Below are 16,516 nucleotides of genomic sequence, written 5' to 3'. Positions count from 1 at the left end.
AATGACTGAATCATTTCATAACCAAAATTCCAGTCAGAACTGTTGTAAGTTGAGAACTACACGCGTCCACAATGTTTTGGTAAGTACAACTTCCATGGCAGGCATAACTGCTTTAAGGCATTCGCAGAGTCCTTGGGCATTTGGGACAATGATTACAACGACTGATCACAATAAATTTGAGGCCAATTGTTAAACTCACTGAATAATTGTTATACTTGTTTTTAACTGATACTCATTTTGTTACAGATATTTTTGTTAACTGGTATACAGTATGGCAGTCAGCTTTGCTCGAACAGCCCTGTGAAAACTTTACATACCGTGTTTCTCATATAATAAGGCCGGGTCTTATTTTTTTTTGAGCCCTGAAAAAATGGCTAGGCCGTCTTTTCGGGGGTGACTTAATTCCCCCCCTTGCATCTTTGGGCGGGCGGGCAGCAATGGCTTGGATGTTGACCTCGGCGTTGGTGGGGCACTTCATATTGGGGTCAACGCAGGCAGCACCATATCCGGGTGTACAACAAAAGTACTTCCTAACGGCAAGCCCCCCCACCGTTCCCCCCCCATTTTGCATGTTTTAATATAGGCCTTAATTTGGGGGGAGGGGCTTAATTTCATTTCATGCCTATAAAACATGCTGGGACTTCCTATTGGGGGAGTCCATATTGTTGGAGAAACAGGGTAAATAAATCAATCCTGCAGACCCCAATCCCTTGAGATACTTTAGAGATCAAATCAGAAACACTAAAACTTTACTAAAAACTGGAATTTCTACTAAAACAAGGTAATAATATTATCTGTAAAACTACATGTGGGCATCAGGGAGGGCATCCGGCCAGTAAATGTTCAGCTCCATCCAGTTGCCCCGATTCTACCCCAAACAAGGATTACAAGGTTGTAAAAGGAGTTTTTATATTACTATTGAAAACTTTTACTAACCATTAAAGAAACAAGAAATGGATGGGATTCAAACAACCCTGCGAGCAAGTGTCACAGGTTCTTCATAAACAATTTCTAAGAGTGTGTCTTCGAAGCACAAATAAGTAAGTATTGCACTTTTTTTCTCCTTTCCCCCTCCCCTTTTGGCTAGTCTTTTCTATGAAATTTTTAAAATATTTTTTTTAAAAAATCTACAAATTGCTTATGTTGATTTATGTTTCTGAACAGCCACACAAATCTCTACATGATATTTGGCCTGGCACTGAAAAACAATTTTTCAGAAATTAACTGCCCACTGTAAATAAAAAAAATGGATGAATGATAAAAAAATTTAAAAGGTTACATTTAAAAAGAAAAGTATTGTTGATACTAAACATTACTTGAGCCAGAAGATGGCAGCATTTGTATCTACTGCAGGTTGAAAAAAGAAAGTTTGGAAGGCTTGTTCTAATCAGCCTAAAACTAATAAAAGCGAATTAAAATTACAGGAAATTAAAATTCAAAAGTCCACTTCTTTAAGTGCTTATCAAACTTAGGAAGCTGGAACCATCCAAAAGTCAGATTCCTTCTTTTGGTTTTCCTAATAATTATAGATGACAGTCTCAAATTCAGATGCTTCCTTCTGGTGTTCCAGGATGAATGTAGATACTTCCTAAAGCCATTTATAAGAATAACCTTTTCTCTCAACTGACCAGGCACACTCATTTCTTCAAAAGAAGAATTGTTTTATTTACATGCTGAGCTTGCAATGAAATATTGGGAGGTGATATGCTCAGCCTGCCAAAGATTTTTTTCAGTATAGCTTTCCATTCCCGGCTCACCTCCAAACTTTAGACAACCTCAACAGCAAGACATATATCCTTCATTTGACTGAGAGATGAGAGAACTTCCTCCGTCCTTCCTCATTTCCTAACATTCTCTTTATAGTTCCCTTTGTGTCAATATGCCATTTGGCATTGGAAGTGCCATTTTGACTACATAAACATTAGAACTTAGAGTATGTATTCATCAGCATGGGTGTATACATGTACTTGTGTGAGATACACAACTTTAAAGGTTTCAGGAAAGTAAAAAATGCCCTTTATCCTGCTTTTCATTCAAAACCTTCAATTTCATTCCTCGTCAGTCTTGTGAGGTAGTCCAGACAAAAAGCATACACTTTATTGTAAGGTTATATTAAGAGAATCTTGCAAAACTGAAAATACATCTCATCCCAACTCTGTCTTTACAATATAAGACACTAGGCGGCCCCTTTAAGATGTTTGTATGCCAAACTAATCTTACTTCATTCTTTTCAAAGTGACAAAATTAGTGGGCCAGTGAAATGCTCAAGTTTGCTCGAATTTCAGTAGACCACAACCTACTTCTTGATAAGATAGAAAATGTGGATAGACAGTATCACCATCAGATGAATTTGTAACTGGCTGACAAACCACATTCAAATGTGTAGTCCTCAATAGAAACTACATTTACGTGGAAGGAAATATGCAGTGGGGTACTATCTTAGCCCCAGTACTCTACAACATATTCATGAATGATTTAGATAAGGGAGTAGAAGGGGAACTCCTCAAATTTGCAGATGACCAAACCAGGACGATTAACCAACACTGAAAGATAGGATCAAGATCCAGAAAGATTTTGACAGATTTGAATACTGGGCCCTATTCAACAAAATGCAATTCAGTGGCTAGAAAAGTAAGGCTGTACACTTAGGCAAGAAAAACCAAATGCACAGTTATAGAATAGGTGGAGCCTGGCTCAACAGTAGTAATTATTGACAGTTATCCACTATCCACTAGGAGTCCTAGTGGATAACCACTTAAGTATGAGCGAGCAATTTGCTGCAGCCGTCAAAAAAGCCAATGCAGTCCCAGATTGGATCAATAGAAGGGTAATATCAAGAGCACATGAAGAATTAGTACCGCTATATACTATCTTGCTAAGACCACACCTGGAATACTACGTCCAGTTCTGATCATTACCAAAAAGATGTTGGGACTCTGGAAAGAGTGCCAAGAAGAGCAACAAAGATGATTGGGGTCTTGAGGCCAAAACATAGAACAAACAATTGCAAGAACTAGGTATATCTAGTCTAATAGAAGGACCAGGAGTGACATAGCAGTCTTCCAATATTTGAGAGTTGTCACAAAGAAGGAGACATCCTATTCTCCAAAGTATCTAAGGGCAACACACATAATGGATGGAAACCTATCAAAGAGAGATCCAACCTAGAATTGAGAAATTTCCTGACAGAACAAATAAGCAGTGGAACAACTTGCTTTGAGAAGTTGTGGGCGCTCTAATACTGGAAGTTTTCAAGAATACATTCCACAGCCATTTGTCCAGAATAGTATAGGGTCTTCTGCTTGGGCTGGGGTTTGGACTAGAAGACTTCCAAAGTGCCTTCCAACTCTGCGATTCTGTATTCTACCATGTCCTCATGCCTTCTACAGACCCAGATGCCATTTGTCTGTCCATTGTCTAATACATGGATCTTTCTCCTCTCTCTCAAGTAATTCCCATATATTACATTCCTCCAACAGTGTGTGTGTGTGTGTGAGAGAGAGAGAGAGAGAGAGATTATGAGAGTTGGAAGGGACCTTGGAGGTCTTCTAATCCACACACCATCAACTTTGTGAACTAGGTTGAGCTAAGAGCAGAACTGTCCCTAGGGTGCCCAGGGAGCTTCTTTTCCAAATAACCAATTTAATTAACAGGTGAAAACTTTCATGTTCTGCAGCCGACGTCATAAGATGACTAGTCTGGCTAGCTTGATGTTGAACCCTAAGGTACCACCATAGATTCGCTTGGATCTCCTATTAAACCATTTGGTGGCTGAAGTAGACTTGAATGTTGGGGTTTCTTTTCCCAATTCCTTAACTATCACATCACACTAGATATCTCCTGTAGCTCTTGCACTATGTAAGATGTCTGTGGGACATGGGTATTTTGAAGCATTATATACTCCAAACAGGAACTGGTTTTTCAAGTGATATAATTTAAAATAGTCTTTTTCAAACTTGGGAACTTTAAGACGTGTAGGCTTCAATTCGGCGTTCTGGGAGCTGACGACCATACATCTTAAAAGTTCCCAAGTTTGAGAATCACTAATCTGAAGGAATGGAAAGACAAAGGAACATTCTACATAAATAACTACTGAGTAATTAATGTCTTCCTGAGCTGAATACATATGCTAAGTAATTAATCATGAGGAGAAAAACTGTTCACTTTAGGAAGGCAACAATGCCAGCTGTTGCATCTTGTGCTTGACTTACAAATGATATTGCAAACCCAATAATATGTACCAAAAGTTACAAGCCTGGGAGGGCAAGAATTGCTAATCTACATTGGTGGCCTTTCAAGCAGTGTGCAGCAGCAACCAAAAAAGCTAATACAAGCCTGGATTATATAAACAGGCATTGAGTCAAGGTCACGTAAAGTATTAGTACTGCTTTATAAAACCCTAGTAAGGCCACACCTGGAGTACTGCAACCAATTTTGGTCACCATACTACAAAAAAGATGTTGAGACTTTGGAAAAAGTTCAGAGAAGAGCAACTAAGATGATCAAAGTCTTGGAGACTAAAACATGAAGAACGGCTGCAGGATTTGGATGTGGCTAGTCTAAAGAAAAGAAGAATTGGGAGCGACATGATAGCAATATTCCACTATTTGAGGGGCTGCCACAAAGAAGAGGGGATCAAATTATTCTCCAAAGCACCAGAGGGCAGGACAAGAAACAATGGATGGAAACTAAATCAAGGAGAGAAGCAACCTGGAATTAGGGAGAAACATCCTAACAGTGAGAACAATTAACCAGTGGAACAGCTTTGTCTTCAGAAGTTGTAGGTGCTCCATCACTGGAGGTTTCTAAGAAGAGACTGGAAAGCCACTTGACTGGAATGGTATAGGGTCTCCTGCTTGAGCAGGGGGTTGGACTAGAAGACCTCCATGGTCCCTTCCAACTCATTCTACTCTATCCAAGCAACTAGATTGCTTTGTAGGTATACCTCAACTGCAAACACATGAATACCCATGAGATGGCAGCAAGGAGACAACTAAAACTCTGTGGTGTCATTCAGGGCCACTCAGCCTGATGTTATAACTTTGAATGGTCACTAAATGAATTGTAAGTCAAGGACTACCTGTACTTATAAGGCTGGTTTCATAGTTCATGACTGAATTATTTTAAAGAGGCCTACAGATTTGCTTGGGCACCAGAAACACCTTGGAATTAATGTTTAGTGTTTTGCAGTAATTTGCAGTGGTTTCTCAAGATGATTTAAATCTAGTTTAATATAGGCAATCCATGGAATAATGCATTTTAAATCTTTTATCAATTGTACATTCACTATTTTACGGATTGAAATTTTATTTACCATCCACTATATCCTTTTTCTGCTGTCTTTATGTAGTCTCTCAATTTGTTTCTTAAATGTTTAATAAATGAAAAAAATGCTTAAAAGTACATAGATACAGACAAATAACAGAAGAATTGTGGAAATCAGCAGAACCCATTTAAAGAGCTATTCTGGCAAAGATCTAAAACTCAGCAGGAACGACAGTTGCTTTACATTTTTAGCATCTCCCATTAAAAAGGACTTCAGTTGGGGTGCTGGCTGGCTACAAATTCTGGAAATCTCTAGCCAAAATAATTGGAGCAGAATCAAAGGCCAGTGAAGAATGAGGCAGAGAATGGGACAGAATTATTGGGGAAGCCCTCATTTTCACTGTCCAAGAAGCATTTTCTGGCATTTCAGGAGATAATAGCATCCCACTAGCTTTGGGGACAATAAAAATTCCCAATTTGTGATAACATCTTTTCCTTCTTCCAGTGAGTTTAGGATGATAAGCGTTACTTCATTAGGCTAAACAGGGATTGGCCCCAAAGATCCATTTCTCCAGTATGATTTGGGAATAAATCAGTGAACATGATGCTTCCTCCTGACCTCAATGGTTCACATGATGGGGTTCTTGACTGAGTATGGGACGTTAACACAGCCACTCCAGCTTAGCCTGATTTGAAAAGAAGGTCACAGTAGGTTGTCCACCAAACCCTAGGTTTCGAAAGCTTACGTGGTATGACATCTATCCAATGGATGAAGATCTCTTGTAGCTTTGTAGAAGACTTCTGATTGGCCCAACCAAGACAATTCTAGCTTGACTCACCAGTGAAGAAATGTCACAAAGGGCTTGTGCAGATGCTTGGACTTATCCATCCTTTGGAGATCCTCCACAGCTGCAGCTGGCGCTGTGGCTGCAGCTGGCAACACAGCCATGACAGGGAAGATGCTCTTCTGATTCTCAGCTTGCCTGTTTTTTTGTTTTTCCCTTGCCAACCATGGCCATGCCAGGGGACAAGATGTACAACAGTTGCCTCCCTTTTGGTGAGACCCATCAGAAACTCTTAGCCACCATCCTGATTGTGTTGGGCCTTTTTGCTTTACTGGAATATGCCGTTAAACTGATTGCCTTGGTAAGCAAAATGAATCAGGTGGGTATTAACGCATGTCCTCACAAGCGGGATGGGCCACGGGGAATATTTGCCCTTCCAAGTTGTCGGCATTGGGTGAGCATCCCTGGGCATTAAGGCACTGAGGCTTCTATGAACTTCTCTACTGGATCTAAGAGCCTCTTCTGGATATAAGGCTTTCTGCTGAGATGCTTTTTCTCCAAGCAAATGATCATAGTTAAAACAAGGCTTGTTCTTTCCTGGGTGATAGTGGTGAAGGCGTGAATTAGGTCTAGGTTTACAAGACAAGTCAATAGTGAGCACTTACAATAATCAAGCTGCAGCATGTTACCACAATTTGGTTAATCCCAGAAAAAAAGCAAGTGGTCTCAACCTGACTGGTACTGGATCACTAGAGCAAGGGTGTCAAATCTGTGATGACACATTGTCATGTGTCGTATCACAACTTTTTCCTCCTTTGTTAAAATGGGGCTGGGCGTGGCCAGCACATGACGCATCCAGCCCACAGGCTGCGAGTTTGATACCTCTGCACTAGAGGATCAGCACAGTTGACTATAATGGGGAGCTGAAGAAAGTTTTTGCAAAATGGCAATAAAAACTACTTCTAAATAGCTGCCAAGAAAGCAAAGGGGACTTGAAGTCCCAGGTTGACCGAACAAAGTTTTACTTTCTAAATAAACAAGAAGAAGAAAAAATGGGTTCTGCTAGGAAGCCCTCTTATAAAGGTTTTCCTTACAAAGAAAATCCTGAGGAATTGCCTCAGAATCAAAAGAAATGGGACATAGGAGATACATACACAGATCCCCAATAATTCAATTTTCTAAAAAAGCAACTCAGGACTGACTACTAAGTTACCTATTATACTTTGCTTTCTCCTATGAGAGTCAGAGAATGTACATTTAATATTAGTGAGAGTATGTTAGCCTTTCCAACAATTACAAAAACACCATTCCTTTAACCCACAAAAAGCTTCTAACTCCTAACACAACAGGCTTCTATTCGCCAGCATTTTGGCCCTGCAAAAATGTGAATATGAATTAAAGTGACAAAAAACAGACTCAGATAAAGGAGAGGAACATAAATGGACTGCATTTATACAGCTGCCCAACTCAGAGACAAATAGCAGATCCAGGTAAAGGAGGAGAATATATACAGTATTTATTGATTTATTTATTACAGGGATTTACACAGCCGCTGAACTCAAGAAGCATGGGCAGCATATAAAAAACATTAAGCAAGAAAAAAATCCCAAAGCGTATATCGTTTGTAAAAATAACTCAAATATGCAAAAATGACAAACTGACAGAACAGATTAAAACAACTGATGCTATAGGGCATGAGTGTCTAACCTTTTGACTTGCCTGGGCCACATCAAGTGAAGAGGAATGGTCTTGGGCCACATATAAAATACATAATATAGTTTTCTAATATAAAATCACACAATAATATTAAAAGTTAGGATCTTGTGGGGGTCACATTATCAGAGGTCCATGGCTGCATGTAGCCCGTGGGCTGTGGGTTGGGCGTGCCTGCTGTAAGGTATTCTATTGAACTAGACCCAAATGTCTGGGAAGGACCCCAGTCCACCTCCTTGCTAAAGGCAGCATTTGAGAGAGAAGACAGTTCCATTGGAAGGTGACAATCACACAAATGCACATCACTTTGGTACCATGACAGGGCAACCCTTAAATGAAGAGACCAGCACCATGGCCTCCCCATGGGAATTTGGGGTGCAGGCAGATAATCTTGTGAACAGGTGGTCCTCATAGTTATCCCAGTCTTGTATCATGGGAGGTTTAAGGTGATAACCAGCACCTTGAATTGCATCCTATTGTAACGCAGCTTTCAGAGCAATCATGTTAGGTGGGGGGGGGGGGGGCGGAATGACCTATGTCCATAAGTACCTATATGAACCCCTGGAGGCTTCTAAATGATCTTCAAGAACAGCCCCCACATAGAGGGCACTGCAATAATCCAATCAGGAGGTAAATAAAGCGTGAGTCACTATGAGCAAGGTCTCCTGATGTCACTTACTTGTAAAATTTATTACACGGCGTAACTCTTATCCAGGCGCAACTGGACCCAGATTGAATTCCTCTTCCCCAAACTGCTGCCCTGACCCAATTCCAGGAGCCCTGCAGCTGTTGAAAAAACTAAAAGTAGAAATCCCAAAGGTGCTTTTTCCAGAGGCAACTGGACTTTCTGCTTTTTCTTTGAAGATGTTTTGCTTCTCATCCAAGAAGCTTCTTCAGCACTGAAGGTATTTCTTGGATGAGAAGCGAAACATCTTCAAAGAAAAACCAGAAAGTCCAGTTGCCTCTGGAAAAAGTATCATTGGGACAACCATGACCTGGATGACTGAGAATCTCCATAGACATAAAATAGAAATGTTGGAGAATCCAAATCTGATCTCCTGAATTCCTTATGTTTTGAAACTAGATAATGACTCTTGCTAATGACTCTTTTTGATAAGTAGGTTGTGAGAATGTTCATTCAGTAGGAAGATAGGAAATTTGGAATAGCCACTGATACGCAGAACAGTAGTGTGAAGGAGAGGGATAAACAGGCCAACTGCAAGTCATGCATTGGGTTTAAAAGGAAATATATATAAGCCATGGTGGCACAGTGGTTAGAGTGCAGTACTGCAAGCTACTTCTGCTGACTGCCGAGTGACTGCATTTTGGCAGTTCAAATCTTACCAGGCTCAAAGATGACTCAGCCTTTTATCCTTCCGAGGTAGGTAAAATGAGGACCAAGATTATTGTGAGCAATATGCTGACTCTAAAGAGGGCTGTAAAGCACTGTAAAGCGGTATATAAGTCTAAGTACTATTGCTAGTGCTATATACAGAGAGATATCCTGCCCCCAAACTATATTTCCAAGCATCCCTTCTTATACTGTTGGGGAAGCTGTGGGTTGTAGTTGAATCCCCAGTAGTTGGATCCCTAGTCGTCCTCTGGGCAGTTGTGGATGTGGTAGTTGTGTCTATATGCAATGAGTAATGTCTTTATATCCCTATTGGTTACTTATACCCGTATCCAAAAGTATCTATATTTTGTCCTTTTTATTAGAAGATAATATTTGCTTTCCACCCAGGCAATGAATAGGAGGAGGACGCCTTCAGGAATGTCCAATCAAAGCATGGAAAGCACCCTCTGCCATGCCACCCATAGACCAGCAAAATCCTGTTCCCTGGGCTGCCCATTCTTACTATTCCAGCTAATTCTCGTGTTATAATTGCAGGAGTTCTGGGCAGTCATCTAGATGTAAAATAACCACAGCATCATCTCGTATAGCTTGACTTAAGTTCTTCCAGTTTTACTCAAGAGCATCAGAAAACTTGGTTGGAAGCTATGATGAGCAATGAACCATCCAAACCATTTCAGTATGCTAAGATACTTAATTTAATGCTATTTCTCTCTCTCTCTCTCTCTCAATGAACCATCCAAACTATTTCAGTATGCTAAGATACTTAATTTAATGCTATTTCTCTCTCTCTCTCTCTTCAGTTGTGGATTACCTTTCCCCCATTCCTGAGGAAAATATATGATTCTTTCTTCAAGAAAGGTATTTTACAGATGCATAAAAAAGTAGGAGGGAAACAACCAAATTCCCTTTTCCAGCCAATTCTTTTCTCTTCAGCCTTCAAAAATCATCAGCTCAACTCACATATGACACAAAGTTGTGATGAGCTCTAGTTGTCTTTGCTTTAACATGCTGCACAAAACCACAAAGCCATAGCTTATTGAATAAAGCATTCAGTAAATGTGGCTTAATACAAGCTATAAACCTAGATTACAGAAAACTGGGATAATTCATAATAAAAAAAGATCCTAGTCAAAGAAACAGCGGAGCAGTGAAAAGTCTCAGTAAATTGTAACATCATTTTAACCATGGATAAAGCTAAGGAAAACCCAAGAAGAGGAGCCCTTGGTTCTTTGAGCTTGGCTGTTTTCTTGAAGACATTTCATTATCCAAAATGTTAATCAGAGCTAGTAGTCCAGCTGTCCACTATCCATTGCAGAATACTGAATGCTACAGAAAGGCCTCAACTATAGGTGATGTCAATGATCTGCAATTTTTTGTAGCTTTAGGAGCATTTAAAACTGCTAAACTTCCCAGAGGTCCAAGAAAACATCAGACAAAACATCATTCCACAGACCAGAAGACGAGAACAGGATCAACTTACAGCAGAGGACAGACCAGCCCTCAAAAACCTAAAAAAAAAGGGCCAGACCATAATTATCCTACCAGTGAAAGCTGAACCAGACATCACAATATCTACAACAAGCAAAATAATTAAGACTACTATCACTGGCGCTGTTACCTAGTTTGGGTAATGAAACATCTGCAAGAAAGCAACCAAGCTCAGAGACAGCAGCCTCACTTCACTCCTGAGCTGAAAATATTCCCCTTTATTGAAAACCCAAAACTATCGCACCCTTGAACTGAAAACAAAATTGAGGCATCATGGGGAACTTGGCAGAAAACAATTGCCAACACACATTTGTGCCACCATTGGGTGTAATGCAGATATGGTATTCAGCAGGTCCTGACCAGTTCTGGAGAAATTTCTGGTAGCAAAAATTTTGAGTAGTTCGGAGAACCGGCAAATACCACCTCTGACTGGCCCTGCCCCCATCTATTCTCTGCCTCCCGAGTCCCAGCTGATTGGTCTTCTTTTGTTGCCCTGCACAGGAGAACGGAGCTGGAAAGCAGGTTAGTGGGGTGGGGATGAAATGGAGATTTTACAGTATCCTTCCCCTGCCACGCCCACCAAGCCACACCATGCCCACAGAAACAGTAGTAAAAAAATTTGAATCCCACCACTGGTGTAATGCATTAGGGAAAATAACCTGAGGAGCCTTCTCTACTGTTGATATAAAGGACTGTGTTGCTTGAAATGGCAAAAAATAATAATAATAATAGGCTGCTATCCTTATTGCTGATTCCTATCCTGCCTCTGCTTTGACTCATTGCTGAACTGTGCCATCCTGATTTTATCTCTGTGTGTGATAAGCAGTAACTGGTTGATTCCTCGGGCTTTGCCCTTCTCCTCCTGCTTACGTGCGCCAATCATGGTGCTGCAGTAGAACGGAGGAAATGTGGCTGCAGGCCAGACCCTGTCATCTTCAGGCTCCCTTGTTGTGCCCCTTCACTCCATTCTGGCTAAAGTTTGAAAGAACAAGAAAAATAGGTCAGAGTAATGAAGGCATAGGGACGCTTATTCAGAATACTTCTATTCACACCCAAACACACAACAAATATAGGTAACAAATGCCAGAATCAGGGGTATTTTGGCAATGAGAGGTGGGGGCCAGGAGGGTTTGGACCTGTCATTTTCACTGTTACTATTTTAGCTATGTCCTAAAATGGTAAATGGTGTAGATTTAAAGCACTTCGCACACAGCCAGCTGAACAATGTAATGTTACTAACATCATCAGTGCTTCTAATCTCTGGAAGTGGAGCAATGGGGCAGATAAGGCTGGTCAGGGAGTGGGGGGAGCTCCCTCCCCCCATTAGCCTGAAAGAGACAAGTTTAATTCCCACCCATAGTTGGACAATGATTGGTGACGAAGCATAATAGATCACGCACAACGTCTATCTGAATAGGGGAAATAAATTGTTCACCGCACAGCTAAGGATGGCATACAGCTGTCTCACGGAGAGACATGGAGAAGATTGGATAAGTTGCAGGGGACAAAGCCAGTAGGAGACAAAGTTTGACAACATTGGTGTTGTGCAGTGGTGGTATGCTACCGGTTCTGCCCGGTTCACCTGAACCGGTAGCAAAAATTCCTACCAGTTTGGCTGAACTGGTAGTGAAAAAAGCCTCCAAAGATCAGCTGAGAGGAGAATCGGCCCTCCCACCCAGCACTGCGCTTTTCTCTTCTTTCTCATCAGCTGATTGGCGCTGCAGGCCTCAGCTGGTGTGTGAAAGATGCACGCGCGCACATTAGTTGCACATGTGCGGTCACCGAACCAGAGGTGGAACAAGTAGGATCCCACTGCTGGTGTTGTGGTTAGGTGCAAATGGGAAATGGCCTTAAGATTAGATTGTGAACTAATTGTTAAGATCCACTTTTGCCCTTCTGATGCCTTGCAGATATTTAGACTACAATGCCCATCACATCCTAGCCAGCTGACTGGTTAGAACAACAAAAGGGGCACATGGGTGATTCAGAGAGAGTGAATAAGGAAGTATCTACATTGTACTTGCTAATTTCCAATAGTGGCTCACAGCCACTTTCCACAGTCAGCAATTAACCCCACAGCTAGGGGTCATCGGTATAGGAGGTGGCTTAGCACATGATCCCCCCAGGTCCAGGGAGATCACTTTGCTGAGCCTATGGATCAACTGGGGCTTTGTTTCACATTCTCTTCACTGCTCTTCCAGAGAATTCTAGGAAACTGATCTTTCCTTTCCCACCTCATCTCACATTCATTGCTTCCATAATAGGCAAAATAATACAACTAACTCTTGACTTTTGCTCAGTCAAGAATTCAATAAATTGTGAGTCCAAAGCACTGAATGCGCCAGAGCCCTATCAGGCTAGCTCTCAGAGATGCTGGGAGATGTAGCTCAGCAAGGATATTGCTGAATGACACCTCTAGCTGTCCCAAAGGTGCTTTTTCAAGAGGCAACTGGACTTTCTGGTTTTTCTTTGAAGATATTTTGCTTCTCATCCAAGAAGCTTCTTCAGCAAAAGAAAAGAAAAACCAGAAAGTCCAGTTGCCTCTTGCAAAAGCACCTTTGGGACAACCATGACCTGGATGGCTGAGAATCTCCATAGACATACACGTCTAGCTGTGAGCCGCCTTTCCTGGTTTTCTTGCCCGTTTTCGAGGTTTTTAGGCTGCTTCTCCTTGGTTTGCAGGCAGTCGGCTGCTCAAAACCATGAAGATTCTCTCCAGCAGCAAGAGGCTATGGAAAGAATCGGCCCTTTTCAGGAGCCAGAGAAAGCCCTCAACTCTGCGCTTCCGTTGCATTGTAGATCCTGTGAAAGTGACTGTGAAAATCGGCAACCCTCACGAGTCCAAAGCCTTCTGCACTCAGCTGGGCAGGAAAAACAAGGCCTACTATTCTGGAGAATGGTCAAGCCACCATGATATGGATGACAAGAAAGCCAGTTGGCACAAGAACCAACAACACACCCAGGACAGCCAAGGAAGCTCCCATCTGTCTGACCCCGAGACCCCCCAGCCAGCGTGTCCTGTGGGATCGGTTGCTTCCTGGGTTCGTTTCAGCTTCAGCTCACCAGTACGCACCCCTGACACGGTAAACAGTTCAGCCAACTATGGCGTTTTGGCAAGGAGCCACCAAAGGGCCACAGGCGATAAGCTGCAGAGTTCAGAAGTCACAGGAGGTAGTTCCCACGGGCAACGCTTCCTGACACGCTCAGTGGGCCTAAACACAGAGGGGCCTGCTCCCCACCACTTAGCTCAGCCCCATGAGCCCTTTCATCACCCAACCAGTGAGACCAATTTCATCCCCAGCCCAATCTTACCTGGTCCCCGGAGGGTGCTGTATTCTACCTTTGCTCCAGATACGGCATCTAGAACCCACCTTAATGCTGAGGAATATGTCTACCCACATTCTCCCAGAGTTCAACAGCCCCGCCTTGGCCTAGAGTGGCATCAGCACTTGCCGGCAGCACAGCAAGCAGAGGTCTATGTCTATCTGGTCAGTCCACCCCACCCTAGACTAGAACACCGTTCTGAGCAACCCAACCAAGGATTCCCAACCTCTCAGACCATCTCCAGGAAGGCAATGCTGGAGAACAGAATCTCCCTTAACCAGAGCAGGGGCGGCAGTAATCAAGGCCCTGCAGTCCAAGGGGGCAGCGATTCTAATAAGCCACGCAAGAGCATCTGGGAGAGAAAGCGCCAGAGAAGATCACTGCAGCCAACCTCAGACCATGAGAAATTAATAGGGAGCAACGGTGGAGTTAACCTCGGGGCCCATGAGCCGTTTTCTCATAGCCCATCTCTCTTGGTTGATAGAGGGAAGGAAAGTCTTGATGCAACTACGCCCAATATTGCCAGCTGAAGATAAGATCCTTTTAGGCTCTGGAGATCAGGTGGAATTCTTGAGAAAGGAAGGAACAGCCTTTCCTGCTGCTTCCCTCAACACTTTGGTACATATCTGGGGTCATTAAAATAAAGGCAAAGCACAAAGCACTTATGGAGTCTGATTCATAAAGCACCATATTGGTGTGGTAAAGGTACAGAACTTGTCCTGTTGATAGGCTAATCCAAAATGATAGCCGAGATCCTCAGCAACTACGGTAGGTCCCAAAGGTGCTTCCCCCCCCCACCCCCGCAAGAGGCAACTGCACATTGTTTTTCTTTGAAGACGTTTATCATCATCTGAAGACGTCAACTATCTCTAGTCTACAACACAATCCTTTCAACAGTTCCAAGAAGGCTCCCACGCCCATTTGCACCACTCAGGTGACCTTGACACAAATAAACCTCCAGGTGGCCTTAACAACTTGACTAAAAGTAAAAGAATGCAAATGATCAGCTGTCTGCAAGGTGCATAATTCCTTCCATTTCCCTCCATCCAGTTAGAGCTGAAGAAGCTTCTTGGATGAGAAGTGAAAAGTCTTCTAGGAAAAACCAGAAAGTCCAGTTGCCTCTTGAAAAAAAGCACACTTGGGACAACCATGACTTGGATGACTGAGAATCTCCATAGACATTCAGCAACTAGGTTCTTTGTTGAGGAAGTTATTTGAGGGAAAAGGGAGACTCTGAAGGCTTTAAAGACTTGTAAGGACATATGGAGTCCTTCTGCATTAGGCTAACAGACAATCTAACTCAGGGGACTTCAAACTTGGCAAGTTTTAAGATTTGTGGACTTCAATACCCAGAATTCCTCCTCCAGTCATGTTAGCTCAGGAATTCTGGGAGTTGAAGTCCACAAGTCTTAAACTTGCCAGGTTTGAGGGCCCTTGATCTAACTCAACATTGTGTCTCACACTAGTGAACCAGATGCTTTCAGAAAGCTCATAAACCTAGTCAGAAGGGTTAAAAACTTCTCTTCCAGGGGTGCTTCTCAGCTGCTGGTGTTCCAGGAACGCCTATTTTTCCTTGTGATCAGAACAGTTGTCAAGATCAATAGCTACACGTAGCCCCATCTCACTTTGAAGTCAGCAGATTCCACAACTTGACTATAGAATTTTAACTTCTCTTTATTGATCCTACAACCGTCCACACTGCCAACAATCCTAACTTTGTGTGTGTGGAGGGGAATTATATCCACGTTTTCCACAGCATGGGCCATTTTGTCCTATCTGATGTAGAGCTGCTCTCATCACCAAATATAGGTGCTTTCTAATGGATATCACACATTGCTGGCATTCATAGAACCACTAGAGATGAAGGCCAGAACCAGAAAAGGAAGTTCTATACCAGTGGTGGGTAACCCTTTTGGGCTCCTGTGCCAAAAATTGTGCACGCGCTTGCACGCTCACGTGCCAGCACCCAGAAAGCAATACACCCCCCCCCCATGTCCCATATGCATGCGCAATCTCTACCCCCTGCCACTCTACCTGCACTGCACCTCACAGCTGATTTTCTGCCGGTTTGAGGCCATTTTCGGCCTCCCAAAGGCTTGAGGAAGGCTTCTGCAAGCTTTGCAGGCCCTGTTTCATCACTTCCTGTTTTTTTCCGAAAATACCGGAAGTGATGAAACGGGACTAGTTTTCAGCCTACAAAGCATGCAGAAGCCTGCAGAAGCCTTCCTCAAGCCTTTGGGAGGCTGAAAAAGGCCTCAAACCGGCCGAAAATCAGCTGTGAGGCACGCACATGCGCAGTGAGGCAAGCTTGCCTACAGCTCACATGCCAGCACAAATGGCTCTGCATGCCACCTGTGGCACAAGTGCCATAGGTTTGCCATCACGGTTCTACACAGTAGTCTTGGTTTATCAGTTTTTGAATTTAGGAAAATACAGGTAGTCCTCCACTTACGACCACAATTCAGTCCAGAATTTATGTGGCTAAGAGGAGAAATGTACCAAGTGAGTTTTGTTCCATTTTACGACTTTTCTTGCCACATTTGTTCAGTGAAATCACTGCAGTTGTTAAATTAGTAACACGGTTAAA

The 16,516-nt window shown here is 42.6% G+C and overlaps 1 protein-coding gene and 1 long non-coding RNA gene across 3 annotated transcripts in view; one reads left to right on the top strand and one right to left on the bottom strand.

Moving 5' to 3' along the window:
- The window catches only part of LOC148131086 (uncharacterized), a 37,706-nt gene that overhangs the window by 17,032 nt on the left and 4,158 nt on the right, over positions 1-16,516 (bottom strand). Inside the window, exon 2 of the long non-coding RNA XR_015748432.1 lies at positions 11,476-11,573. This is a non-coding gene — a long non-coding RNA (uncharacterized LOC148131086). The remainder of the gene's footprint in view (positions 1-11,475; positions 11,574-16,516) is intronic.
- LOC113410332 (uncharacterized) lies at positions 6,277-14,519 on the top strand. 2 transcript variants are annotated; one of them, XM_026664854.2, is made up of 3 exons: positions 6,277-6,411; positions 9,918-9,975; positions 13,288-14,519. In XM_026664854.2, the coding sequence occupies exons 1-3, from the start codon at positions 6,277-6,279 to the stop codon at positions 14,457-14,459; spliced, it is 1,365 nt and encodes a 454-aa protein (XP_026520639.2). In that variant the 3' UTR covers positions 14,460-14,519. The 2 variants fall into 2 exon arrangements, with proteins under 2 accessions (XP_026520639.2, XP_087815377.1); XM_087959251.1 differs by having other exon boundaries at positions 6,277-6,429.

The sequence above is a fragment of the Notechis scutatus genome, chromosome 3 (genome assembly GCF_049901735.1).
Source record: "Notechis scutatus isolate UNSWTSFEM ecotype Mainland chromosome 3, rNotScu1.2, whole genome shotgun sequence".
Classification (NCBI taxonomy): Eukaryota; Metazoa; Chordata; class Lepidosauria; order Squamata; family Elapidae; genus Notechis; species Notechis scutatus.
Note: the sequence above shows the minus strand (reverse complement) of the source record. Positions and strands in the feature narration are given on the sequence as shown.